Source organism: Rhamphochromis sp. 'chilingali', assembly GCF_963969265.1.
Source record: "Rhamphochromis sp. 'chilingali' genome assembly, chromosome: 5".
Taxonomy (NCBI): Eukaryota; Metazoa; Chordata; class Actinopteri; order Cichliformes; family Cichlidae; genus Rhamphochromis; species Rhamphochromis sp. 'chilingali'.
Window position 1 is genome coordinate 17,555,550 of NC_137932.1, and position 26,394 is coordinate 17,581,943.

General features: G+C 39.4%; 1 protein-coding gene across 1 annotated transcript in view; it reads right to left on the reverse strand.

The window, feature by feature from the left end:
* The window catches only part of ryr3 (ryanodine receptor 3), a gene marked incomplete at its 5' end in the record, with an annotated part of 113,328 nt that overhangs the window by 7,500 nt on the left and 79,434 nt on the right, over nucleotides 1–26,394 (reverse strand). Inside the window, 48 exon segments of the mRNA XM_080882259.1 lie at nucleotides 231–273; nucleotides 763–893; nucleotides 973–1,173; nucleotides 1,569–1,655; nucleotides 1,764–1,926; nucleotides 2,009–2,061; nucleotides 2,162–3,444; nucleotides 3,608–3,689; nucleotides 4,191–4,295; nucleotides 4,394–4,522; nucleotides 4,625–4,713; nucleotides 4,849–4,929; nucleotides 7,191–7,264; nucleotides 7,346–7,422; nucleotides 7,526–7,605; nucleotides 7,883–7,982; nucleotides 8,071–8,127; nucleotides 8,205–8,256; nucleotides 8,491–8,603; nucleotides 9,631–9,727; nucleotides 10,685–10,797; nucleotides 11,062–11,196; nucleotides 11,293–11,352; nucleotides 11,763–11,930; nucleotides 15,250–15,342; nucleotides 15,439–15,526; nucleotides 15,747–15,892; nucleotides 16,149–16,243; nucleotides 16,839–17,037; nucleotides 17,765–17,883; nucleotides 18,042–18,172; nucleotides 19,222–19,303; nucleotides 19,619–19,857; nucleotides 19,992–20,052; nucleotides 20,134–20,183; nucleotides 20,316–20,437; nucleotides 20,531–20,598; nucleotides 20,703–20,818; nucleotides 21,136–21,259; nucleotides 21,358–21,433; nucleotides 21,524–21,586; nucleotides 22,477–22,620; nucleotides 23,170–23,259; nucleotides 23,448–23,526; nucleotides 23,633–23,796; nucleotides 24,364–24,504; nucleotides 24,717–24,807; nucleotides 25,227–25,447. Coding sequence (XP_080738385.1) covers nucleotides 231–273; nucleotides 763–893; nucleotides 973–1,173; nucleotides 1,569–1,655; nucleotides 1,764–1,926; nucleotides 2,009–2,061; nucleotides 2,162–3,444; nucleotides 3,608–3,689; nucleotides 4,191–4,295; nucleotides 4,394–4,522; nucleotides 4,625–4,713; nucleotides 4,849–4,929; nucleotides 7,191–7,264; nucleotides 7,346–7,422; nucleotides 7,526–7,605; nucleotides 7,883–7,982; nucleotides 8,071–8,127; nucleotides 8,205–8,256; nucleotides 8,491–8,603; nucleotides 9,631–9,727; nucleotides 10,685–10,797; nucleotides 11,062–11,196; nucleotides 11,293–11,352; nucleotides 11,763–11,930; nucleotides 15,250–15,342; nucleotides 15,439–15,526; nucleotides 15,747–15,892; nucleotides 16,149–16,243; nucleotides 16,839–17,037; nucleotides 17,765–17,883; nucleotides 18,042–18,172; nucleotides 19,222–19,303; nucleotides 19,619–19,857; nucleotides 19,992–20,052; nucleotides 20,134–20,183; nucleotides 20,316–20,437; nucleotides 20,531–20,598; nucleotides 20,703–20,818; nucleotides 21,136–21,259; nucleotides 21,358–21,433; nucleotides 21,524–21,586; nucleotides 22,477–22,620; nucleotides 23,170–23,259; nucleotides 23,448–23,526; nucleotides 23,633–23,796; nucleotides 24,364–24,504; nucleotides 24,717–24,807; nucleotides 25,227–25,447 — 6,375 coding nt within the window.

Consider the following 26,394-nt stretch of genomic DNA (forward strand, 5'->3'; position numbering starts at 1 on the left):
ATTCAGTGTGAGCTACACCGACATTAGTCTAATCGCGCTAAAGGGTCAAGCTTAGAATATAATACAGCCTGCAAACCAGCTTCCCTGACATCGAAGATTAAGCCTAGTCCCAAACTAAGAAGAAAATTTAAAAAATCATTCAAAACTAGCATGAAAAGGTTTTCAATTTAAGAATAGGTTTAATCCCACATTAATCCAGGAAAATGGTCATCTCATTCCTCCACACTCACCTTGCGCTTGATAAATTTGTCCCAGTAGTTGTTTGGGAAGGATCTGTAATGGAAAGTGAACAACAGAGACTCAGTTCACCTGTTGTAATATTGTCTAATATTTAACCCTAATATCAGATATTTAATGATCAGACAATTAACAAATGGAGACATAAATGAGAATCAGAAATCCATCTGGAATTGGTTTATTTATCAATCAATCTGGGCTCAATCTCCGGTTCATCCAGTCCATGTGTTAAAGCATCCTCAGGCAAAATACTGAAAACCAAGTCGCACCCAATGCGTTTATCGGAGTGGGAAAATTTAGTGCTTGGGATAGATAAAAGCCTGGTATGAATATTTATGTGACTGGGTGAAGAAGACAGTAGAAAGCACTTTGTGTGCTATAAAGGTAACAGTCTGACCTCCAAAAGTTGATTCTGTTCATCTGGAAAACGCTACGTCCAGATGAACATATATTTATATACTATTTTTAAACGAGATAATTTCAAACAAAATCCAAACCACATTTTTAACAAGGCCACAAACTCACGGGGTGTTGATTACAAGTCGATCCCACTGGCCTTTGATATCATCGTCAGATGGCTGCTCAGTGATGTACAGCCCATCAAATTCAAGCTTTCTGGCAATTTCCTTCTCCCTCTTAAAAACCACCAAAGGAACCTGAAATCAAAACACTGGGACAGTAAGACTGCATCTTTTAGAAAGTGACCATTTTCAGCCAAACAAAGGCATTCCCCACCTTCAGGCAGTAGTACCCGACCAGGCAGACGAGCGAGATGACGGTGTGGAATATTGCCAAGAAGCGCAGCGTTGGTAACATGTAGCCGGTGCTCTCCTGAAGCACAAACTCATCCATGTCAAAGAACGTGTTCTCGTCATCCTCTTCGTCAGCACCCCAGCGGTTTTCATCATCAGTTTCTTCATCACTTTCACCAGTGACCTGAAGCGCAAAAAATAACTTGTACACTCACATAATGAATATATTGGGACATTTTTACCAGATGTTTCCAGCTTTATCTTTGCATTTTGACTTCTATGATCATTGGGAACGCCTCCACCGATATGAAGCTTTTCAGGAGTTATTGATTGATGTCTCTCTGCTACAACACAGCACTCAACACGTTGCTGTTTTAAAGGCTGTCTAAACAGACTTTTTTTATGAAAGTTTTGGTCAAAGTTTTAATGACTTGTTTTAGACTTCCTTGTTTTGTGTTTCTTATTTAAGTGGCAGCGCAAATTCACTTGTGATATTCATGTCATGTCACCTTTTGTCACTTTTCAGTTTTATGGAAAATCTGCGCTCCACTTTGACTGAAACTTTAACGCTTGAGTTACCTTGTAGAAGAGCAGAATGAAGTTGATGGCAAAACACACAAACAGCGCCAGGAAGCGGAGGTTATAGAAGTTACGAGCCAGGTAGTTCTGTGAGGAAAGAAGTTTCACAGTAAGACTAACTATTGATAGCTTTCAAAGTGTGCCCACATTTTAGAGATAACTGCATAAGGAATGAAACCAAATATGATGACTTACCAGCGTCTTGTTCAGATAGACATCCAGAACTGCAAAAATACTGGACATGAACGCAGGTGCTGGCTCTTTAGGCTGACTTGACCTGGTCTTGGGCTTCTCCTCTGTCACTGGCTCCTTAGCCTCTTCCTCCTTTGGTTTATCCTCCTTCTCTTGGTTCTCTGTGCTGTATTTATCATTTTTTATTTGCTTTAAAGTTAATTTTATTTTGATGACAATTACTTTTAATTTCACTTAGTGTTACTCACTCTGCTTTTTCTGGTTCATTCTCAGGGGTTTCAACCTTCTTGGCAGCAGCTTTCTGCAAAGAACAAAAACAAAAAAACATTTATATAAGATGAGAGGATGGATGGAAGGGGGAATTAAAGGCAGATATCTAAGTTGTGTTTGTGACTATGGACCTTCTTATGATCAGCGGAGGGCTCAGCACTCAGCTCGCAAACATCCCCCAGGCCTGGCTCCACATGTTTTCCTCCTTCTTTTTTAGGCGCGTTCAGCATCTCCATCATCATGTCAACCTCTACAACGTCCCCTGTTGGTGCCATCGCTATGTCCAGGTTTCCTAATGATTCTATAGCCTCCACTTTCTCTCCCTCTATCACATCTCCGTGGATGCCGAACTGAGTCGGGTCAGGCATGTTTCCAAGGATGTCCGTCACCTTTATGTTCTTGGCTCCCTCGACTAAACCTCCACCAAACATGGAGGACCAAATGACGTGGAAGAAACCAAAGATGAGGCTGTAGATACCCTTAAAAAACCCAGTGAACAGCATCCAGAAGAAGGCAAAGAAGCCTGTGATTATCTCCTTGATGCTCAGCTTCTTGAGTTTCTTCAACTTCTTGCGCATGTTTTTAATGGAAAACATCTGGCGGACGTGTGCAATCTTGCTCTTGACTGAGCGACATGCGGTGGTGAAGGCAGAGGCAGACTCCAGGGCGTGCTCTTCCTCTGCAGTCAGCTCTTCCAGGATGCTGTGTCCATCTTCCTCTTCGTCCTCTTCGGGCTGTTCAACCACTTCTGGCTCAGAGATCTGTGAGGCCAGCTGCATCTCAAAAATGGTGTCCTCGCAGAAATTCACAAACATCTCCATCTTCTCGCTCTCTCCGCCCTCGTTCACCACGTCAAAGATGAACTGACGCTTGGATTCTTTCACCTGCGGCTTTTCCCACTGCTCGCGGCTCGACTCGCTGATCTCAAAGTAAACCCTCTCGATTCGCTTTGCGCTGCCCATGATTTCAATACGACCCAGGTAAGGCTCAAAGTAACTAAGCACACTTTCAGCCAGATCTAAGAAAGTGGCAAGTCGGGAGTCATGCGGCATGTGTTCAGACAGGTTGGTCAAAAGGACTGCCACGTTGAAACCGATGTCTTTGGCTGGCTCGTGGAACCGCTCCACAAACTCCTTGTAGTTGAACATGTCATTCTCGTCCGCCTCTACACACGAGAGCAAGAATTCGATCTCAGACTGGCTGTACTGCTTCTGGCTCTCCATGGACTTCTGGAACTCCTTCTTAGAAATGATGCCTTTACACTCAGGGTCATACTCCTTGAAGTTGTCAGAGGTCGTGAGATCCTTCAATTTCAGGAACATGTCAAAGAACTTGAGAATCATCTCCACATTGCTGGAAGACTCCACCAGGGTGTCAACCATCTGCTTTCCAATTGTTCCATTAACCACATTACCTGGGAAGTAAGGCACACATTTTATAATCATACACAAAGACAATGACATATGTACTTAAAAGACAACTTTTTTTGTACATGTGTATTTAGTCTTTAAAGCCCAATTATTTTTTTCTGTTTTTGGTATTTTCTCCAAAATTACATTAAAACTTCAGGCTCTTACCCTCAAGCAGAGACAGCAGCATGACCACCATGTCTTTCTGTAAGTCCATCAGTTCTTTCAGCAGCTCAATTTGACTGGCATCCTACAAGTACATGGTCAACTATCATTCAGTGGTTTGTCTTAAGCAATTAGCCATTTGCACTCAATGTTTGGTGTTATCATAATAATAATAATAATAATAATAATAATAATAATAATAATGGATACTTTATTGATCCCCATGGGGAAATTACTTGTTTTTCTCTGCATTTGACCCATTCACTCAGTGAAGCAGTGGGCAGCCCACTAAGCAGGCGCCCGGGGAGCAGTGTGTAGGGACGGTACCTTGCTCAGGGGTACCTCAGGGTAGCCGTTAAGTGGATTCGAACCGCCGACCTTCCGATCATGGGGCAACCACTTTACCTACTGAGCTATCCCTGCCCCCTATGGCATACTGTATGTAAGTATCATAATAAGAAATGACATGTTTTCTGCTACAAAACAAACTACATGCTGTGGCTGCAATGCTCTACTTAGCGATGCACCTCCTCACAGAAATGAGAAAGTCTATTAGCCTGTTACAATTGTACAAGTTGCATCATACCTGAGACAGCTTCATCTGCATGTTGGCGAAAACATGCAAGAAGCCCACCACTGCATCCCACAGTCTGCTGTGTGCTAAACTCTGCTGGTTCCCAATACATGGACCCTGCAGGAAAAAAATACAGTGAAGAAAAAAACATCATGAAATATTTTAATCCCGACTTGACAAACTCAACAGTGCTGAGCGAGAGATCAGCATCTTACCTGGATGTACTCAGTCAGCGAGTTAAATATCTGCTTTGCTACAGATAACGCTTTGGAAAAGTTTCGCTTTCCAGTTTCATCAATTACTTCTTTGCCAGAGTAGTACCAGTAGAAATCACTGATAGATTCCTGAAGGAGAACCACAGTGAGAAACAGGTCAAACAAACGCAATAAAGATGGTGACGATCATACTAAAGATGGATCCAGCCCTCAGTTTTGTGCTTTAATCACCTGAAGACGGAGCAGATAGTCCACAGTGCTGATAATGATGTTGACTGTGGTTGTGTTTCCAGTTTGGGTTCTCAGAAAATTCTGGAAATCTGAAAGATGAACAAATATTCTCAACGCCTCGATGCTTTTTTGTAAAACCGGTGCAATAAACTAAACTTGTGCAAACAAACTCTTGTGTTTCCGATGAAAACGTGCATTTGGAATAAACTCAAAGAGGGCCTCACCTCCATTGTGGCCCTCGCACAGAAGTTGCAAAAACCGGAAAAGATCTTTAGTAAACTCATCATTCTGTAGCACCTTGGAGCCTTGAGAGGAAATATTTTGGTGAACACAGCTGAAACTCTGCAATACTTACTGGTAACACTTCATATTGCAGTCCTTGTAATAAGTGTTAGTTAACAGCAGTAAGGCTCTTATAAGTCCTTCTTAAGATGTTAATAAGATGTTATATACATAGCATACTAAACAATAACATATAATAATGTATTATAAACTATGAACTTAATAGCCAACTATGTTTTCTTTGCAACTGTTGCATTTAATGTGAGAACAATGGCTTACAAGGTTAGTAAATATATTATTATTAACTTATTAATAATGCTTTTCATAGCTCTGTCATTCTGTCCACTATGTTCTTAATAAATTAGACATAAAATAATAAAAGCTAACTTAAAAAAACAACGCATACACTGTAAAAGGTGGTTAATTTGGGTTGCATAATGTTAATAATCATTCTGTCAGGAGTTACAAGCATCTTATTATACATTAACTAACACTTAATACAAGAACCTTATTATAAAGCATTACCTTTTTATTTCAACATGAGAAGGAATAATAACAATAATAACAATAATACTAATAATATGTGAATCTCCCCTCAAAAGCAATTAATATGACGCAAGCAGGACAGGTTTCATGTTCCAAACATTTTGAAGTCTGGGGCCTTTAGATTGCAGATTCAAAACTGAATCCAAAGTGCTTTTTTTTTTTTTTTTGTAAAAATGCTCTTTCCTTAAACAACAGTGAAACACTAGGACATTTCCATAAGCTGGAGGAAGCCTGATAACTTTCACATGCAGGCCATGACTGGGCCTGACAAAGAGCGGACCGACGGGATTACCTAATTTACTTTAAAAATCAGCTAGTCAACAGAGCTATATGAAATGAGCACAGTACAGTTCTTTAAGCATATAAAACCATGTGAAAGTTAAACATCTGTATCATAACCAGCTTTGTGAAATAGGCCCCAAGTAGAAAGCAAGACAAAGCTTTTTAAGGCTGTGGAATGATCCACAGACCTTCAAGTCAAACCCTTTGGAAGTGGCACTGATAGCCTTAGACTGACATATTTGAGCATCAGTAATAGGATTTGCATTAGTAAATGTTAACATGAAGGGAATGGGAACAAATATCACAGAAAAGGACAGTCAGTGGATTCTGAAGATCCACTTTCTGTGTACTCTAACAGTTGGCATGCACAGTGTCTCCCTATAGGCATCTGGGGAAGGGCAGGGCTGGGTACCATATAAAGCAAGGAGTATGGACCACAGATATGGAGGGGACATTCAGGGTGAAAGCATAGCCATATCAGCATGATCTAAATTTGCTATTTACCCCGCTCAGTGTGGACTGCCATCGATGGGTTTTTAAAATGACAGGAAGGAGACGAACAATACACGAAGACATAAGCAAAAAGAGAGGACATTGAGTTACAATACCAAGAGATATGAATATATCAGCTACTAGTGAAAAACAAAGACATGCAATTAAAAAGAAATTTGTTTTCTGATGGGGAGAAAGAAAAAAAATAAAAATCATAGGCCTGGGTTATTTCTATGTACCATCTAATAAGATGAGGACCAAATAAGAATTCAGTCATGGTGAAAAGTTTGTAACGTTAACAGACACGAGTAGTAACAGTGAACTGTTAAACACAGAACTCAGTGGAAATGTTTAGCAGAGAACTGAATGATGAACAAACAGACGTTTGATGTGAGAAGCATCAAGTGAAGAGTGCTTTTGTTGGAAGTTAGAGAGAGATGATAGGTCTTGTTTTAATGCTGGACCATGTCCTCTAAGACTAAATATTTTTATTTAACCTAACCTTCATTAAGAAACCCATACAGTAACCCAATATAATCCCATATCTTCCACTGTATAAAGTCCAAAAATATATATACAAATGTAATTTACTTGTACTTTGATTACTGCAAAAAAAGACAAAGACACCACACTGACAAGCAGCAAACTATTTCTATTAATCAAAATTTACATCCATAGCAATTAAATTTTGATTTCAAAGGCCATACAGAAACTATGAATTAGCATTAATTAAGAGCTTTCAATAGATGCTGATGTTAAAGTTGGCATGGTTCAGCATTAGTTCATTGAGGGGTGGGGAAGGGTATAATCTTCTGTTGGGTGTAATCAAGGATAATATCAGGTGTTTCAGCAGCAGGCGTCTACTCTGAGAACCTCAAGAGAAACCGTCCACAAATATGGAGTTTGAAAGAGAAAACAAAGTAGATGTCACACAATGCATCTAATGAAAGTCCACTTCACTTACTAGAACCTTCCTCTGTCACCATGCCGAGTCCTTCTGCTTTGTTCTGTCTCTCAAATGCATTCAAGTCCAGGACACTAGGAGAAGAACCTCAAAATCAAATATGAGCATATGAATCATGCGTTTGTTTCCAGGAAGAATAATATCATAGTACCGACCTGCAGGACTGCATTAGTCCTGAAAGACTCTTGAAAAAGCCTGCATCTCTTTTTTCTTTCAAGTAATTGAGCATTTTCTGCGATGGGTGAAGTAAAGCATTACAGTCTTGTCAAAAAAATGAAATGGGAAATTAAAGTCATAAACTGGCGGTATGTACACACAGTGCAGAATGACCTCACCTGCTGAACTTGCACGTTGCCTCCATTTAGGATGGAGATGCCCAGTTTGAGGGTGCAGGTCACCATGGGGCCCAGACGACCTGATAGCAAAAATTTAAGATAAAAAAACAAAAAGCAGCCAGTTAAGGTAATTCATAATCTCTACAAACAAATACAAGCACGCACTTCTCTAAATATAGTTACAAAGTGCTTTACAGATCACAAACAGGTAAAAATAAGGCATGAAAAACTTAAATGGAGAAGACAAGGAGGACAACTTAGACCTCAGAGGATTAAGAGCAACCATTTTCTGCTGTAACACTGCTTCGGACACAACAGTAAATCAGCTGCGTAGCTGAGTAAGAAACAGATCATTACCTTTACTGGAGCTGATCATCTGCAGCACCATTTCAGCAGCGCCACGAGCGTGCAGCCTCGCCTGCTGATAAAGGATCTTCTGCTTTTCCATCTCCTTCTCCTGAGGGACGAACACACACATACAGTAATGAGGAAAGCTACATTTTAAGGAGACTGACCACCTTTCCTACAAGCCCCCACCAGGGTACCTCGAATGTCTTTTCTTTCCCTTCTTCCTCTTCTTCTTCCTCATCCTCTGCACAGCTCTGAGAACACAAAGGCTCGCTTCAGGGTTTGATTTCATTTGCTGATAATTGATGAATTAAATTTGAAAGAACACTACCTTTGCCATCATGTCTGCATACGCAATATACAAAGGATCTTCTTCCAAGTGACTGAGAAAAAAATAAAGTCATGTTGTGTTAATATCATATATTCTGCTGGTTAAAGTACACAAAACGGACAAATTGATATTGATTAAATGTTAGACAATTATCACAGCAGCTACCTCACAAACTTGGATACACAAAAATTAAAACAGGCCACGGGGCAAAATATGTAATATGTGCTCTGGAAGTGATTAAAAAAAGCTTGCTAATTGCTTAAAAGCAGAGTCATAACCATCTCACCTTCTTTCTGTCAGAGCATTGTGGCTGAAGTGCAGAATGAGTTGGTGGAGAGGGTCGGGCTGGATCTCAGCCACCTCCTCTTCCTCCTCCTCCACAATCTTCATTGGTGTTTTCTGCACAGGAGTGAACTATTAGCTCTGCTCAAATCGCAGCTGCTTACTACTCAATGCACGAGACCTTTGATTCACTGACATCTTTGCAAACTCACTGACACTTTCACGCATTTGTCCAAAACACTGAAATGAGTTGTTAACATTCACCTAGTACCAGCATGCAGATGATTTTGATTTTTTCGGTCCTGGTAATCCATGAATAGGACAAGACGTTAAGAGTGACTCATGAACAACAGAGTTGGAACACGTTTTCAAATGCATGCATGTTGCAGCAAACAGATGCAAGCAGTAAGCCGTTGGGTGATATGAATTTGAACATGGGGAATGATCCAGACGGCAAAGGAGCCTAACAAAGAGGGACTGTCAAAACCACACAGTCTTCGAGAGCCCAAACTAATCTGACAGTTTGGTCAAATAAAACTGACAATAAATTAATAATCGTCCGAAAGGAACAGATTATAATCTAATCATCATGTATTTAAAGCTTTAATCAGCGAGAAACCTTTTTTTTTTTATGAATTTGCTGCACATCTGCAAGATCTAATATGAAATGTGATCTTCACATGACTACGCGAGCATGCCACTGATGTCACGGCCACAGAAAGTACTGGAATTTCACCTTCACACTCACACTACAGACTTACAGAGTACAGCAAAACGACAACTGATGGGTTGGATCCAGATCGGACAGCCAAACAGCTAGTGACAGTCTCCTATTGTAGTGAAAGGCCCTCCTTACCACTGCTGTCAGAAAGGCATAGCCTGCTTTTCTAGAGCTGTGAGTGCCGGAGCTGGCCCTGTGTCTCCTGAGTTGATCATGCAGCCTCTGACCCCTGACGGACCTCTGTTTGAAGGGTTTTGCGCGCCTAGAGCGGGGGACCCTGGGTGCTTTGGGCGAGGTCCCCACCCGGGGGCGCTCCCATGGCTCAACAGGTGCAGAGCTAAAGAAGCATTCGGCAGACAGGACTGGCAGAGGGGTGCCAACGCAGGGCACATGGGGCGAGGCCAAGGCTAGCCCAGTACTTACTGCCAGATCCTGAACTAGCTTCTCCTCAAAGGAGTACTCCTCTGCCTCTATCCAAAGTCTCTCATAGGCCGGGATGAAGAAGTTGATAGCACGATGCCTGAGGAGGGGGAGGTGGGGAGGAATGAAGGGGGGTAGGGGAAGGTAAGAGTGGCATTAGGGTAGGTTCTGGTGAGTTTTTGGTGGAGACAGGAAGGAGAGATGTTGGGAGGAGGGTGCATTTCAGGCAGGGTGGTGATTGGTCAATGTGGGATCCACTGACTCTTCTGACTGGTCATGTTTGGTCTCTAAAATACCTGCAGTTACCTCGTCAAAGGAGCATGCACACTTTAGGAGGGTTTTTGTTTTCTTATCTTAATGAAACTAATCATAATGTTGGAAACCAGCTGATCAACTTAACAAAATCAAGACTGATATATTTCTTTCTGCCTTTCTTCTTCTCTCCTTTCTTCATTGCTTCCTTTAGGGTTCACCTGAAATGAAACAGAGGCCTGCGGCTTGCAGTGCATTTCCACTTTCCAATAAAGCTTGTTTCACTCAATTCTCAGGCTCATTCTACCTGACCAATCAGAATCAACAGTGCAGAGACAGTTGATTGCTAGGCAGAGATCGGTCCACAGCCTGGTGGATGAAGGGGGGAGGTTGAACAGATGAAGCATTCACCCCGTAGTTTCACTTTACCGTCAGCAGGGAGAACAGGCGGTCAAAGCTGGAGGCTTTGAATGCCCTTTCCAGCCAAACCTCCCGATAGCCATTCAGGAAGTAATTATTAATTTTGTATCTGAGGGAGGATGAGGTAGTGTTATGCAAGAAAACAACACAGAGGAGAGAATGTCATTAGGGAGGTGATGAGGGGTTTTACATGGGCACACAGTCAAGAAAAGAAAAATGAGCCCACCCTCCCACGGCTATTTGGTGATCGCTTGTTATGTACGGTTAGATTGAGACAAGACAATGTCTTAACTGGTTTATTTAAATAGAGAATGCCAATATTTAGATATTGACATTTTTTGCGTTGTCTGAAATGTTGCAGGTGTTTGTTTGTTTTTTAACTCACCTGGGTAAATTGTAGAGTGGAGCCATGCGGAAACAAGCCACTACAGCACGTTTACGCTGTTTCGATAGCAGCTTCTGCCACACACACTTTTTATTCCTAAGTGGTTGCTCCACCTAAAAGAGGATAGTAGACATTTGTGACTATACAAGGACGCTACACATAGCTTTTTAACTACCCTTTAAGACTGGGATTATTCTACAACCACAATTCAATTTATTGTAAAAGAATATAGGGAAAAAAAATGTCCAGAAGGTTAATGACAAAAGCAGTGAGTAAGCTAGCTGCACAAAGAAATAAAATGGTATTTGAAAAACTGAAATGACTAAATATTCTAGAACATGTCAATGTCCGGTAGTGAACAGTCAATATGTTTTTACCTGCTCCAGATGGAAGACTGCAGCAGAGATGCTCTGGACTCTGTCCACTGTATGCTCTGGGTTTGCTGGTTCCTCGCTCTTCACCACAACATCTTTGTACAGGTTCATCTGCCACTGGACCGCTGGGTCATCAGACTACAACACCAAAATCAATCATTTAAAAAAAGACTAATAAAAAAAAGCACATGAAATCAACAGTTTTATTACCTAATCTACTGGAACCAATCTTACCTTGTCCTGGAGATGGAGATTCTGACGCAAATGCTCCTTCACCTCATCATCTGTGTCTTTCTATGAAGGGACATGCAATGTGGTGTTATTAAAATATTTCTTCATTTAATTAAAACATCAGATTATTTGTGCAATGCAAAAGAAAGCACACCAGCCTGAGAGAAGTGCACCTATGAAAGAAAGTGTCAAAGTATGATGACTGCAGTGCTGATGGGAAAAAAAAGACCAAACTGACTGACCATCTATCATCATCTTAAAGATGGATGCACAGACTACACTCTACCTGTAGACCTACCAGTGATGAGAGCAAGTTGCACTTCATAGTATTCCATATTTTTTTGGACTTGCAACTTCATTAAAGTCATCTATGATCTAACATAACAGACATGTATATGTGGACCTCTGCACGCCGTCCCTACAGATGCTGTGATCTAAAATTCTTTGTTCCAGGTCCTATTTTGTCAGCTCACCAGGCTGTAGCGTATCTTGGCCAAAGAGACGAGCTCCTGGTCTCCTGGGGTGCACATGTTAAGGCCGATGGGTAGCATCTTCTTCAGGGCGGCTACAATTAGAGACGTTTGAATGGAGTAGTATTCACCACGTCGGAGCTTGTGTTTCCTCTCCTGGTCCCCACCTGTCTACAGAGGTTAAGAAAATATAAGAGACATAACATAAGATGACTAATGTGAGAGCTGAAGGTAATCAGAGACTATAAAAATAATGATTATTTACCTTGACCTTAAACATACCTTTCCTCTTAACATTTTCTTTATTGTCATTATTAAAGTTCTTGAAAATTGAGAGTTTAGATCAGTTTGACACCTGAGCTTTTTACTCGCATGGACTTCCACATACTGATTAATATGAGCATCAATTCTTAAAGTGTGTGTGTGTGTGCGCGCATGCGTACACAGACAGACAGACAGACAGACAGAGCAAAAAGTAAGGGAAAAAACGGAATAGATCAACCAGGTTCTCAAATCACATTTAAGTCATTTTATAATAAGGGGGCAAAAGGTGTTTCACCTACAAACCATTCAAAAAGATGAATCACAACCGAAGGGACCAAAGTGGAGTCTTTCACCATAAATCATTTAGCAAGCAGAGTCCTTCAAAAGGTGAGAAGCTTTAAAAAAAAAATTAAAAAAAATTCTTCTGTGAGAATTGAACCAAGACACTCAGAGTACCAATAAATCAAATGCTCAGCCAAAACAAATAAACATCGAACTCTCTCTGTGTCAGCTGGTTGAGAGGCTGCTGGACGACACGCTGTCATCATCTAGATTTTTAAGAGACTTTATTACGACAAAAATGTCAAATGTAAACCTAGCGTAGGTGTGAATTTAGGGGTGTGAACTCACTGAGTTGATTCATAAAACAGCTCACATTTGCATATTTGTCTTGTTCAGCATGTGTTAAAGGGGCGATTAAAAACATAATAAAGTGCTTGTTCAAGTAAGTTTTCTTTACATTAGCAGAACCTGTGATATTGGAACATCAACAAAGGATATTCAGGTTATGCTTTTCCAAAGTGCTGATATTATAAAGGAAAGAAGAGCTACATGAATTCAGCTTAAACCCAGAGATGATTAAAATGTACTGTCCTTTATCTCCCTCATGAATAAAGACAAAGGTCATCTACAGTCTTGTGAAAAAGAAAGTTGTTGAATCGAGATTTTAACAGGATGCATGGTCCTGTGAAAACTTTCAGTTCAGTTCAGTTCAGTTCAGTTCATTTTTATTTCAAACATTTCAAACATGTGCCTTCACAATCATTACAAAATATCATTCCATTATTTGTTTGAAAAGGAGTAGGCTGAAGTATTTACTTATTTGTCCCTACCCCCTCAAGTTTTACCTCTCATTCATTTAATTTTTTTTTGTCTTAAATTAAACAAACAACATATGAAACATATAAACATATGAAGTAAAACAAAACATAACATACATAAATCAAAAACAAGAAATTAGCAAGCCCCACCACAGTATAGTTTCTTTCATATGAAAAATACAGAATGTGTATATTTGCAGATACACAAGTTATGGAAAAACAACAAACCAAAACAAAACAAAAAAACAACCAAAAAAGAACCGCAACACCATTACCAGCAACATTACCATCCTGGGTTAACCCCGTTTTCTTCATTCTTATACTTATTTAAAATTAGGTTTTTATATTTTACTTTAAACTGTTTTATGTTTTGACTGTCTTTTATTTCTTCTGTTAGACTGTTCCATAATTTAACTCCTGCAATTGAGATTGACATAGTTCTTAAAGTTGTTCTAGCACTTTGTATTTTTAAATTCCATTTCCCTCTTAAGTTATACCCACCTTCTCTTTCTATGAACAATTTACAGATTTCTTTGGGAAGCAATTTATTTCTGACTTTATACATTATTTGCGCTGTTTTAAGCTTCACCAAGTCTTGGAATTTAATAGCTTGCATTTTGACAAAGAGTGCATTTGTATGGTCCCTGTACCCTACATTATTTATTAATCTAATGGCCCTTTTCTGTATTATAGTTATTGTTTGTGTGTTACTTTTGTATGTGTTTCCCCAGACCTCTACACAGTAGCTCATATATGGCAGTAGTAAAGCACAGTATAAAATGTGCAGTGCTTTCTGATCCAACATATGCTTTGCTTTTCCCAGGACGGCAATGCCCCGTGCCAATTTCCCCCGAACATAAGTAATGTGTGGCTTCCAACAGAGCTTGTGGTCAATGATCACCCCAAGAAATTTTATTTCATTTACTCTTTCTAAATATACATTGTCAACACATATTTCTACTTCGATGTTTTTCTTTTGGTTTCCAAACAACATAAATTTGGTTTTATCGAGATTCAATGATAATTTATTTATATCAAACCACTTCTTTAATATCGTTAATTCCTGTGTGATCATTTCCAAAACCTGTGGCAATTCCCCACCTGCACACAGTATATTTGTGTCATCTGCAAATATTACAAACTTTAAAATCTCCGATACTCTGCAGATATCATTTAAGTACATAATAAACATTTTTGGACCCAGTACTGAACCTTGAGGTACTCCACAAGCTATATCCATCAAATTAGATTTATATTCATTTATTTGTACATATTGTTGCCTATTCCCTACATAGCTTTTTAACCATTCCAAAACCACTCCCCTAAACCCGTACTTTTCCAGTTTTTTTAATAGAATTTCATGATTAACAGTATCAAACGCCTTCTTTAGATCTAAGAAAACTCCGAGCGCATACCTCTTATTATCCATACATTCCGTTATCTTTTCCATTAAATCTATCAGTGCCAAAGCTGTTGATCTGTTGTTTCTGAACCCATACTGACTATCTGTCATTAATTCATATTTTTCCACAAAACTGTCAAATCTTTTTATGAAGAGTTTTTCCAGTATCTTAGAGAACTGGGAGAGTATTTAATTTTAACATCACAGTATAATAAAGTCCCTCCTTAAAAGGAAAGAGTCTTGAATGAAAAATATTCATGTTATGAATTCATATTAAAAGAAGCTCAAAGAATGATTATTATCATCTGATTACCCATAAAATCTGATCAGGACTTCTAACATGGTTCATTCTCAGCAAGGCGATAATATTTGTGAACACTTGCTATTCATTAAATCTGGTTAGTCTGACCTTATGACATTTTTCTTATTATCAGTTAAATCTATAGTAGGATCTCGTCCAATAATAGCATGTTAAGTAATATTTCATATTTTCTTTTTTTTTAATGACATTTCTTACTTTATCAGATTCAGTTATATTGTTGTGAGCATCAGTTAGTGTCTAATCATTTTTACATTTTACATCTCTCTTTTTTGGATTTCTTTGTTTCAGCCGAAGCTGAGTGATACAAAATTAAAACTAAAGATATTTTAAAGCTGTTCTCACACCAAGTTTCAAATCATTCTGACACAGGAGCAAGTCAAAGACCCACATCCCCATCTTTACCTTAGACATCTTAGTCTTGCCTTCACCAGTTAGGAAGCCCAAATTGTTGATTTCATTCTGAACCACAAAGTTTTGCTCCTCACGCTTAAAGTTCTGGATTCAGAGAACAAAGAAATAACGTGACTGGAATTAATGAGTTAATCTTGGTATTGTAACTATTATCATGAAAGACTGGACAGCGAGGCTTACATGTGACTTGCACCAGAGGATGAAGATCTCAGCCACCATCCTAAAGAGCTCAGTGGAGTCTCCATCCGGCTCCTTCAGCCACCTGGACCTGGAGTGGACAAAGACATGAAGCATGTTTAGCTGGAAGGACTTAATATTTGTCAGATTACATCTGTGCAGGACTGGACCAAAAAACCCCAAAGCAAAACAAACAAACAAAAAAAAACCCCTCAGTGTATTGAATGTTGACATAAAAATTGCAAAATCACTAAAATCCACTAAATAGCATTTTAGAGATGGTCAAGAAGTAGCGTGTATATATTTTGCACCTGTTGTTGTCCACATAACGAATGAGCATGGGGTAGAAAGCATAGAGGTCCCTGCAGAGCACAGCAAACTCGTCCAAGATGAGCAGTTCTGCCTCCTGGTTGTCACCTTTGCTGTCAGCTTTCAGCAGCTCCTCTTCAGCCACCACCTGCATATGCAGTGCATAAACAACAATCAGTTTATTAGTATGAACATCTTCAATAAGAATCCCCTCTCTCCATCCTCTCTCTGAGCAAAGAAGTATTTTTATTTTCCAAAAAGGATGTAAATTTACTGAATGTTTACACCACAACTTCAGCAGCTATTAATTGAGTAAACAAAAAGTACTTGAACCACAGACATCACTTGACAGTGGATATAATGTGCAACTACAACAGCATGTACAGTATATTTTAAGCGCTCACCTTCACCGTCTTCTTCTTTAATTTATCCAGTGTGTGCAGGAAATGGGTTCTGAGCAGATCTGCTCCAGCTTTGCAGATGATTGGCTGAGAATAGACTGTGAATAAACATCCGGAAATTATTTTCTCAGCTGAGACACTGACATTTTCAAGAATAGAATAGAATAGAATAGAATTCAACTTTATTGTCATTGCACATGCACAGGTACAGGGCAACGAAATGCAGTCTGCATCCATCCAGAAGTGCTTTAGTGATATAGATATATTACAATATATATTAGCAATAGTATAGATATGTAAGTATATTACAGAAATGGGTCTATTATGGTATGTTATAATGTACACGGTATGAAGTATGTTGTGAATATTCTATAACTATAAGTATGTACAGGCTGTAGTGAGTACAAGCTATGTACAGGATATAAATATGAAAAACTATACAGAATATGAAATAAATAACTTTACAGAAATCTGAGATATACAGCTATACAGAAGTGAGAACTATGCAAGTTGTAAACAATAATAAGCCAGCTTTTGCAAAAGGTCTGAGTCACAGTTTTAAAGAACACAGGTGAAAAGTCATCCCTTGATCCCTGGAAAAAAGATGTTAGACAGCATCTCCAAATAACTTATTAGAATCCCGCGACTGGAATACATTTACTGACTTCTCTAACAATAATACTGGGGGCTTACCGGCAATCCTCTTCATCCAAGGAGCATCATCAATGCCCAGGTTGCTGTTGAGGATCTTGAGGATATTTCCCAGAATGATGCTGAGGTGTTCAGAGGTCACCATGGTGCAGCACTGAGTATCTGGGGGCGAGTTCTCTGGACCTTTCTCCCACCAGTAGGACAGATAGTTACACAGCATGGGAAGGATTACCTCTATAACCTGCAGCAAATGGGCAGAAGGCTGAATGTCTGAATCAGAGTGTGTGTACTGTGACATAAGTGAGATTATCAATGCACAGCTTCCAGAATTGATTTTATATTTTTGCTATGTTTTTTGTATGTCGTATTTTACATTTATTCAATAATATTAAATAAAATACCAGTTGATTAAAAGGATAGTTAATATTTTATTTCACTTATAATAACTATAATAACAATCAAAATTAATGGAGCTGAGGCTGAGATGGCCTGACTTCCAGTGGCCTGACCTTTTATACTTCACATTGAATTGAGCACTTCCAATAATACAAACTAATAGCATGTAAAGTCAAACCAAATCAAATCAAATCACTTTTATTGTCACATCACATGTGCAGGCACACTGGCACAGCACATGCGAGTGAAATTCTTGTGTGCGAGCCCCACAAGCAACAGAGATGTGCAAACACAACAACACAAACGAGCAAAATACAAGAATGGCCAACCTGAAACTAATAAATATATGTACAATATATAATAGTGTATGCATTTCTGGATGTGTATACTAAATATTTTCCTACGTGTGTGTGTGTGTGTGTGTGTGTGTGTGTGTGTGTGTGTGTGTGTGTGTGTGTGTGTGTATACACATTTTTACAAATTAAATAGTAAAAAAGTAGTCAGCAGTTGCAATAAAAAAAATAATCCAGATGTTTGTTTAATAATACTAATATCCCATAAACTCTTCTGACCTGTGGCATGTCACTATAGCGAGCACCAGACTCTGACACATCATTGACGTCTTTGAGAAGTTTGTCAAGACGAGGCATCTCTGGGCACATCTCCTCCACTGTGTCAGGCATACTCAGGACTAGAACAGGAAAACAATCGCTGTGATTAATCACAGAGATTCTATCTAAAAGCTGGCATTCTTAAAACCGCCAAGTTAATAATAGTATATGTTTATCAAAAGACATTATATAATAACAATCAAATTAAAATAAAAATGAGGATCAGGGAGATTCTTACTGGCTCGCTCTCGAGGGGTCTTGGTGTTGAAGACTGAGAGTGGGTTGTGAGCGTTTAGATGAGGCTCCAGGAAAGCTACGGGCATGGCTCCAACCAGAGTCGCCAGGCTCTCCCCCAGTGCTGGCAGATGCCTATTTATGATACAAATCAACATGGAAATTTGCATAGTGTGATATTACTTATGCAAAATAAGCACACAGATAAAGACACAAGTCAAATGTCAAAATGTACAAGAGCAAGGTGGAAGATTTTACAGGTGCCGGAAATAGGCAAAGACATATTTTTTGGCTTGTGTTTGTTTGTTTGTTTGTTTTTTAAACACTCCCTCACCCCCCCCCCCTTTCCCCTGTTTGCAGTCAAAAACTTTAAAACTTCACCGCTGTTATTTTTACAGTTTGACTTGGCTGAAAATTTCTCATTCAGAGCAGCTTTTTAAGATGTTAGTTTTGGGGAACCATTTCTATTTATTTAGTTATTTACTATTTTAAGTTGATCTATATAAAATACAAAAATGTATAATTTCAGTCAAGACCACTACAATGATTACAGAAGAAACACAGTGAAAAGGAGATCCTTGGGTGGAGGTGGGTTGCAAAGTGGCTTGCAGATGCCCAGCAGCTGTGGCAGACTAAAGGAGCTATGAAATTATCAACTGGATCCAAAGAAAGGTGTCAGCTTATGTGAACTGAAGATCAGGTGATCTTCCAAGATTGAGGATCAGACTGGTTTAATGGAAGCTTGAACTTAAACAGTAGGCTTGATTTTTGCCTTAATTTTGTAACAGATGCCCTTTCCCATAAAATGTGCCATATAAATCAAAGTACATCATTAAACAATGAAGTATTTAATAAGTGCATGTGGTGAAGGTGTGGTCCTGGGCTCAGCTGCAGGGGAGGGGTGGTGCCAGGAGGCAGGTGAAGCCACAGGTGGTAGCGACTGGAATGATAACAGTGTCGTTTCTTTTCGTAGTGAAGCAAAAGACGAGCATGGTGTGTGTGAGCTGAGACCAGCGCTAAGTAGAGACTGTGGCATTGTGTGTGTACATGACAATAAAAACTGAGAACTGTGAACACAGCCATCGCGTGTGTGGGTCCATCTTACAGTGCACATCTTGTCAGCCATATCATACTTACCTGTGTATAATACCGATTTTCTGTATTAGAAAAGTTTTGCCTCCTACCTCTCCACAAACAAGTTCTTTCCTGTTCCCAGAGAGTACAAACATGTCAGAATTCTGTAGCAAGACAGCTGGACGTCATCCACTGAAACAAATAACATGCATCCATTAAACATCAGCAAAAAGAAACGAGAAACTTTGAGGGAAAACCAGTACAAAAAATAGGAAAATATATTAGAATATTTCTATTAGAAAATCCATATAATAGGAATTCTGTGCAAACTGGGAATATAAAGAAGGCTAAATCAACTATTTCCCATCTCGCTTTTGGTGTATTTAACTGTATTTTGTTTATTCTTTTCACTTTTCTCTTAGCTAACTATGATAAATAACTACAGTATGAAAAAAAACTATAAAAAAAGACAGTCGAGAACAGCAAACACTGAGCATGGAAACTCACAAAGCAAGTCCACTCCAAACTCGTATGTTTTGATATGCTCAAAGAGGGCAGTGAGGATAGGCAGCAGTGCCACTGTCACATAGTTTATGCTTTGACTGACGCTCTTCATCTGGGCACGGGATTGCATGAACTTTCCCAGTTTCAGCATCTCCAGCAGCTTCTCCAAGTCTTCTGCTGCATTCTCAAAGAAAGTCTTTAACCCGACTTTTACCAGCTCCGAGCCAGTCTTCATCACTGTTCTGTAGGAAGGAGGGAACAGAAAGGCTAGTATGCATGCAAAAATACTTTTTTTATGAGTTAGTGGTTTAAAGATAATACATGCGTGTCTTTTATTGAGCTTTATTACAAGTCTTATGAAGTAATACGCACTTACCTAGTGTCAAGTGAGTGAGTAAGGATGTGCAGACAGCTCACCATCATTGCTGAATCACTTCCTGTGGGATATATTTAATGTAGATACTCAAAAGGATTGCAAACAAAAAGCCACACAAACATATGAACAGAAGCAACCTTACCAAAGAGAGAAATCCTGTGTCTGACAAGAGCTGCCAGCTTACAGAACAGACTGGAAAAGAAAGGAAGTAAGAACGAAACTGAAGAAGATGTTAGGAAAAAGCAACCGAGTGAAAGAAAACAAGAAAGGGCTTTATGAAAATACAAGAAAACACACTGATCAGCAAAAACATGATCACAGTACCTGGTGACCATCTCCTTCTCTTTATTGGAGGCACAACCACAACTGCTCAGGTTCTTACTAGGTGTAGACAGGAAGTACAGACAGTGGTTTTTAAGTGTTTGATCAGTCAGGGGAAGCAACACCTGGGGAGAAGAAATAAACACTTTAATTAATAAAAATAAAAAAAGTAACTACAACAGCACATCAGTGGCTCAGCTGCAAACAGAGCTCCCAACCTTGGCAAAGAACTTGATTTCCTGGTCATGAGGGGATTTGTCGGTCTTCCCACTGGTGGCCATCGCCTCTGGATTAACGATGTTGAACACCAATGTCAGCCAAGGCTTTTAGCACTGAACAGTACTAAAAAAAGTACATCAGCATCTGCGTATAAAAATGCAGCAGACTTACCAAGATGAGCAATGAACTCCTGGGCAGAGTCAACATTCTTCAGCAACCTCTTAAGGAACTTGTAAGAAAAGCGTTTTTCCATTGATGATGAATCCTGCTCCATGTCCTTCAAGCCTCTGTGAGACAGAAACACTACTGACTACTAGTCAAGAGTCAAATCTTTGGTTTATTATCTCAAAATTTCAACTTACTCAGCAGTTTGACTCAGAAAGTCAAAACTTTAAGGTACTAACTGTAAATTTTGAGATAATAACAGAAAATTTTGAGACAGCAACACAGCCAAAAAATGCTTTTTCCAGTAGTGGAAACAAGCATCCATAGTAGCAGAAGTGCTCATTAGGATTTTCCCCAAGTTTTCAGTATAGCACTGGTAAAGTGCTATACAGTTGCCTAAATTTTCATTTCTTTAAAACGTGAGCATTAGGAGGCTGACCTTGTGATGGCATAGCCACTAATCTGCAGGAACTTGAAGAGTTCCTGGGCCTTCTCTCTGTCTCTGTACTTCTCTTTAGCTGTCAAGGTATCATAGGGTACCAGCAGTGGGTGGGTCCCTCCTCCTGGACAAGATTGAAAAGTCATTTCAGGCGCTTTCTTTTGAACACAAATAAATAACACCTCGACTGCTGTTCATAAAACTTCACTACGATTTGCACACCTTTGCTGACAAGCTCAGTTTTCTTCTTCTTGGCCCAGATGTTGTGGTAATTTTCTGCAACCACCTCCACCATGCCCTGCAGAAAAAGTGCAGCTTTTCTCAGTTTTTTGTATTTTGTATTAGAAGATACATGGGAACATTTAGGAAGAGTCAAATGAAACCCAACCTGCAGCTCTCTCGACAAGGTGACATTGTGCAGATCCATTGGAGCGGGACTGAATCCATTAATCTACAAAGTAAAAAAGAAGCAAATTGCTTTTGAATCAGCGTTTTAGCTGGCAAAATGTGCAAAAGCTAACAAAAAACAGCAAAAGATAATACAGATGGATGGCTGTGATTTATGAACAGCAAACGGAGAAGTTTTAACTGCCAACATCACTAACAGACTGAAAATTCATTTATTGCCCTTCTGCTGTCATCCCTACTGGATCTAGCAGATTTATCATTTAGGCTACTAAAAAACATCTGCAAGTAAATGTTGCAGACAAAATGCTAATATATGCATATATCCACACTTTACTCATAGTCAAGTCTTTTCCATGCTGCATTTCTGCATCAGTGGCTTTTAATTGAATATTTCTTAAGATCTGCTAAATGTTAATTGTAGAATTTTTGTTCATTGACTCAATAAAAATGATCCCTACCCACGCTTAAAATGTGTGTTTTAAATGCTACGCTGAAAAGACTAGCAGTAAAAATATCTCCAGTCTGAAAAAATGTGAATATTTTCTTTTATGTATTTTACTACAGTACGTGCTTTGAACTCTCTATGGATCAAAAAAGACTCTTTATTCTTTAAGTTAAAAACAAAGCAGACATTTCTCAGTTCCCAAAACACAGATTTCCATTAAAGTGGTCTTGAGAAATGAAGCCTTCATTAAACTTGTATTCATTACTGATACAAGCCATTGGGACTGTTGTTTGGTGTTTATTATTCTTGCATGTCAACAGTGGTCCTGCTATTTACTTTTTAATGGGCTCCTGTTATAAATGATGTCTGCTTTCTGTAGCGTGAATCACCAAAGACAGAAAAATGAAAAAGGAGCGTCTAGGGAATTGTTGTCAGTTGATGAGATAGTAAATATGCATCACAAAAGGAAACATTTATAAATGTGTTACCTGGGACTCCGAGATCTTCCGCTGTTTTTCGCTCTCTCGTTGCTGGAACATCGCCTCACCCTCTTTGGTCCTCTCAATGTTCCAGCCCATAGCCAACATGCTCTTCAGTGACTCTCTCACTGGCCAGCGATATGTTTCTCTCTCCTACAGAATGAACACATTCACAGTCTAACACTCTGTCCTGTAGAAGACATGCAGGCTATATAGAATAGGCCTATAGACCAGATGTCACAGCTTAACAAAATGTGAAAACATTTACACAAAAATCAAACAAACACACATGTATTTCTTTTCAAACTTCTGATAAAAATGTCCTTGTAAAATCATTACTTATGATGTGGCTTTTTTCTTGCCGTCTCAGTAAACCGCCTCAGAGAGTTTTCAGAACATAAGTGTGTGTGTCTGTCCACCTTTGATAGTGTATACATTTGTTTGTCTGTGGCTCCACCCTTGCATATTTTCTGGCTACCTTAGTAGGAGTTTTAGAGTTTATCTTACAGAGTATATTTGGCCTTCACCTCTCGTTTTTGACCCAACACCTGACACAAAACCCGAGTGGTGCATTTGCCCCTTTGGTTGATCCAGCCACTGTTCACAGAAGCCTCATCAGAAATACTCTCAAGCTGTCAAGGTGCCATTCTTCAACAAGGGTGACCAGCTTTCTCAGCTGTGTGAGCACTAATGTGCACGTACCTTCTCACTCAGAGATTTATAGGGCTTCAGGAGTGGATGGGTTTTGGCCTGCTCATCCACAGTGTCTCCATGTTTCCAGCCCACTGACATCTGCAACACAGTTTATTTCAATTAATTACACCATCTCGCATTTTATTAAACCATGAAATGTAAACTGTTTTAGTAAAATGACTGAGACTACAAAGTACAATTACAACTTTGCATTTCTTTGGATTTTTATAACATAAATCGACTCCAAGCATGAGTGAAGAAGACACTGAGAACACGAAGGCACGAACCTTCTCTGAGGACCACTTGTCATGGGAATGCTCTGCATATTTGTTGGCAATGTACTCAAGTTTTTCAGGAAGGGAGATACTGAAAAGTCAAAATTGTGTTTAAGTCATAACATATGAATAAAAACATTTAGAAACATGACATGAAACATGCTGCTTTAACAAGGCTGCATTTTTAGAACACTTACTTGGCAGTGCTGATGGGTTTGGGGTCAAAGTTACCCTGTGCGTCCATTGATGCCTGCTTCTCCAGCGTTGCACCTAAACTGGAATCCACAAAGTCTGGAGGCAGGGCCCCAGCGATTGCACACAGGCATGACATGGCCATTTTGAAAAGTTCAGTATCATATTTCTACAAAATGTAAGAAGAGAGGGAAAGGGGTGCTTAGACGTTTCACCATTTCACTTTTATGTTTTCAGAACGTGTCTGCTGAGACAACTACAGTGGAGCAGAGTAGGATCAGCCCCCCTCCCAAAAAGGAATGAAAATGAAAGCTGGAAAAGTCTGCACCATGTAGTGACCTGTCACAGACTGATAAATGATTCATCTGATTTGGCTTTGCCTCAGCTGCACTGCTCACAAGCACTTCATTGAGCTTTCACTTCACTGCCTCTGACTACTGAGAACTTTTCTCTCAGGAGATCCACACTCAAGTGTTGAAAACTCAAGATTTAAAGAAATAAATAAATAAGAATATATATATATATTAAATATGGGAGAACAGAGTTTTACAAGCACCACTCAGCTACCAAACATTTTGTTCTGCAAAAATGCGGATCAGAAAAATACCACTTCTAGTCCTGGTTCATTCTCGGAGAACAACAAATACGCAAAATACAGAGAATTTTTACAGCTCTATGCACACTGGGCCAGCTCATCTTTAATAATAAATACTTATAAATAAATTCCTGGCTGTACCTTATGAGAAAGGGAGTCAAAGATTCCCCAGAAGAGTTTCTTGGTGAGAAGGAGCTCCTCCTCAGAGGCAGTACCAAAGCTGCCCATACCAGATGGCAGGCAGTAGTACTTCCAGTTCTGCTCGTAGTGATTGGTCAGCAGCTAGAAATAAGAAACACAAACACGCACAAAAATTCCTGAATATTTTTACACTCCAATTGCGATTGCTACAATCATGTTGTTTAACTCTGGAAGTTAGGAAGACAACGGGTTCCCAAATTTTACATTCCAGTGATTGCCTGTGTTATTTCTTCAATAACCTTTTTGACTCATACATCAAACACATATTAACAAGAAAGTGTTTTGCGTCTCACCCGGAGAGATATCTTGCAATATTCATTGAGCATTGGAACGTCGAACACCAGACGTCTGAGCAGTTGCTGCATCATAGAGGGACGCAGGTGTCTGTGAAATAAGTGCAGAATTACATCTGTGTAGGCGGAATATGATTTTCTCTTATGTGCATGTGCTCACATCCAAGAATATTTTAAGAACTGTGAGAAGGAAAATTTTTATGTTGTAACCTTGTAGCAGGCATATACTCTACGCACCATGCTGCACGAGTCCAGGTAAGGACATGGATCAAGGTCACGCTAAATGTGTTAAATTTACACCAAAATTAAAGCAGCTTGAGCTGCTATAATTTTCTACCATCACACAAAATTTGAAAATTTTACACACAAACAAAAGATGCAACCATTGAAAGATTTGAAAAGTGAAGCCAGTGCCCTAAACCTGCATTATTTTTAATGGCCTGCAGGGGGAAAATCCAGATTTCTTTAATTTAACTCAGCTAAGACTAAATAAAGCTAAAGAAGCCTTACTTGCAGATTGCCAGCAGACACTCTTCAATGGCATCCCTTTGGGCTTTGGTGAGTGAGCGGCCTTTTGACAGCCTGTAGATAGTCTGCAACGTGGAGTCAACCAGCTGTGCGTGGTGCTCTGTGCTGCCAAAGAGAGCGGCACAGCGGGTCAGCAGAGGCAGCAGAGCTGAGCCGATGTACCTGTTCATGGCCAGCGCAGTCTCTGTGGTGCTCAACACCTCCTGTGAGACAGAGAACAATGCATGTAACTGAAAAAGGAAGAGCAGCCCAATCTCTACACGCAGAGATTAACAGAAGGTGGAAGTGATTATAGGTTCCGCCAAATGTAAATATTATGCAGTTCTCTAATAGCAGAAAATGACAGCAAAGCTGAAGAGCTTCAATTTCCACTGATGTCACAGGCGGGGATAACTGTATTCATTAAAACCAAAGTTTGAGAAGTCTTTCTGTAGCTTCTTGTTATTTTTGTGGGAAACATGTGGTGTTTGTGATGGTGTCATTTACCTTTTGCATGTAAATTAAGTTCCAAATGTAAAAAGTTCCGGATGGATACTTTTCAAAACTGGAAACGGCTTACTGTGAGCCATTCAACCGTAAATAATGGAAAGACAATTTGTTAGTAGAAAATGAATCTGCACTAAGAGCAGTGAAGGTGGGAATTTGTTCACAATTTTCTCCCTTTAAAAAACAAAAGAATAATAACGGAGCAAAGTAAAGGACTAAAGGAAAATAACCATAATTGAACTAGTTGATAATTACTTCGCTGTTTTAGACTATATTGCGTTATATTTGATCCATAGACTATACATAAGACATACATAACATATTTTGGGTATGTAGTAAGTGTGATGAGAGCAAGGGTTCACTTAATCACCTGTCAAGTCATTTTAAATGACTCCAAGTGTGTACCTTCGATGCACAAATTCTCCTTACAAAGAGCAAAAACTCACCAAAGGAAATTCAAACTTTATATCTAGTTTCTTATCATCTATCAAAGCTCCTCGGTCTGCAGCTTGTTTTTACCCTTTTGCCACTTTCAGGATCCTCTGGCTCATTGATTTGATTGACTGTTAATCTGTGCTAGACTGACAAATGGATAATTCAACCAAAATATTTCTTTCAAAGTGTTCGCAACTTCCCAGATCGTTCTGTGTAGCAAATGACCGGA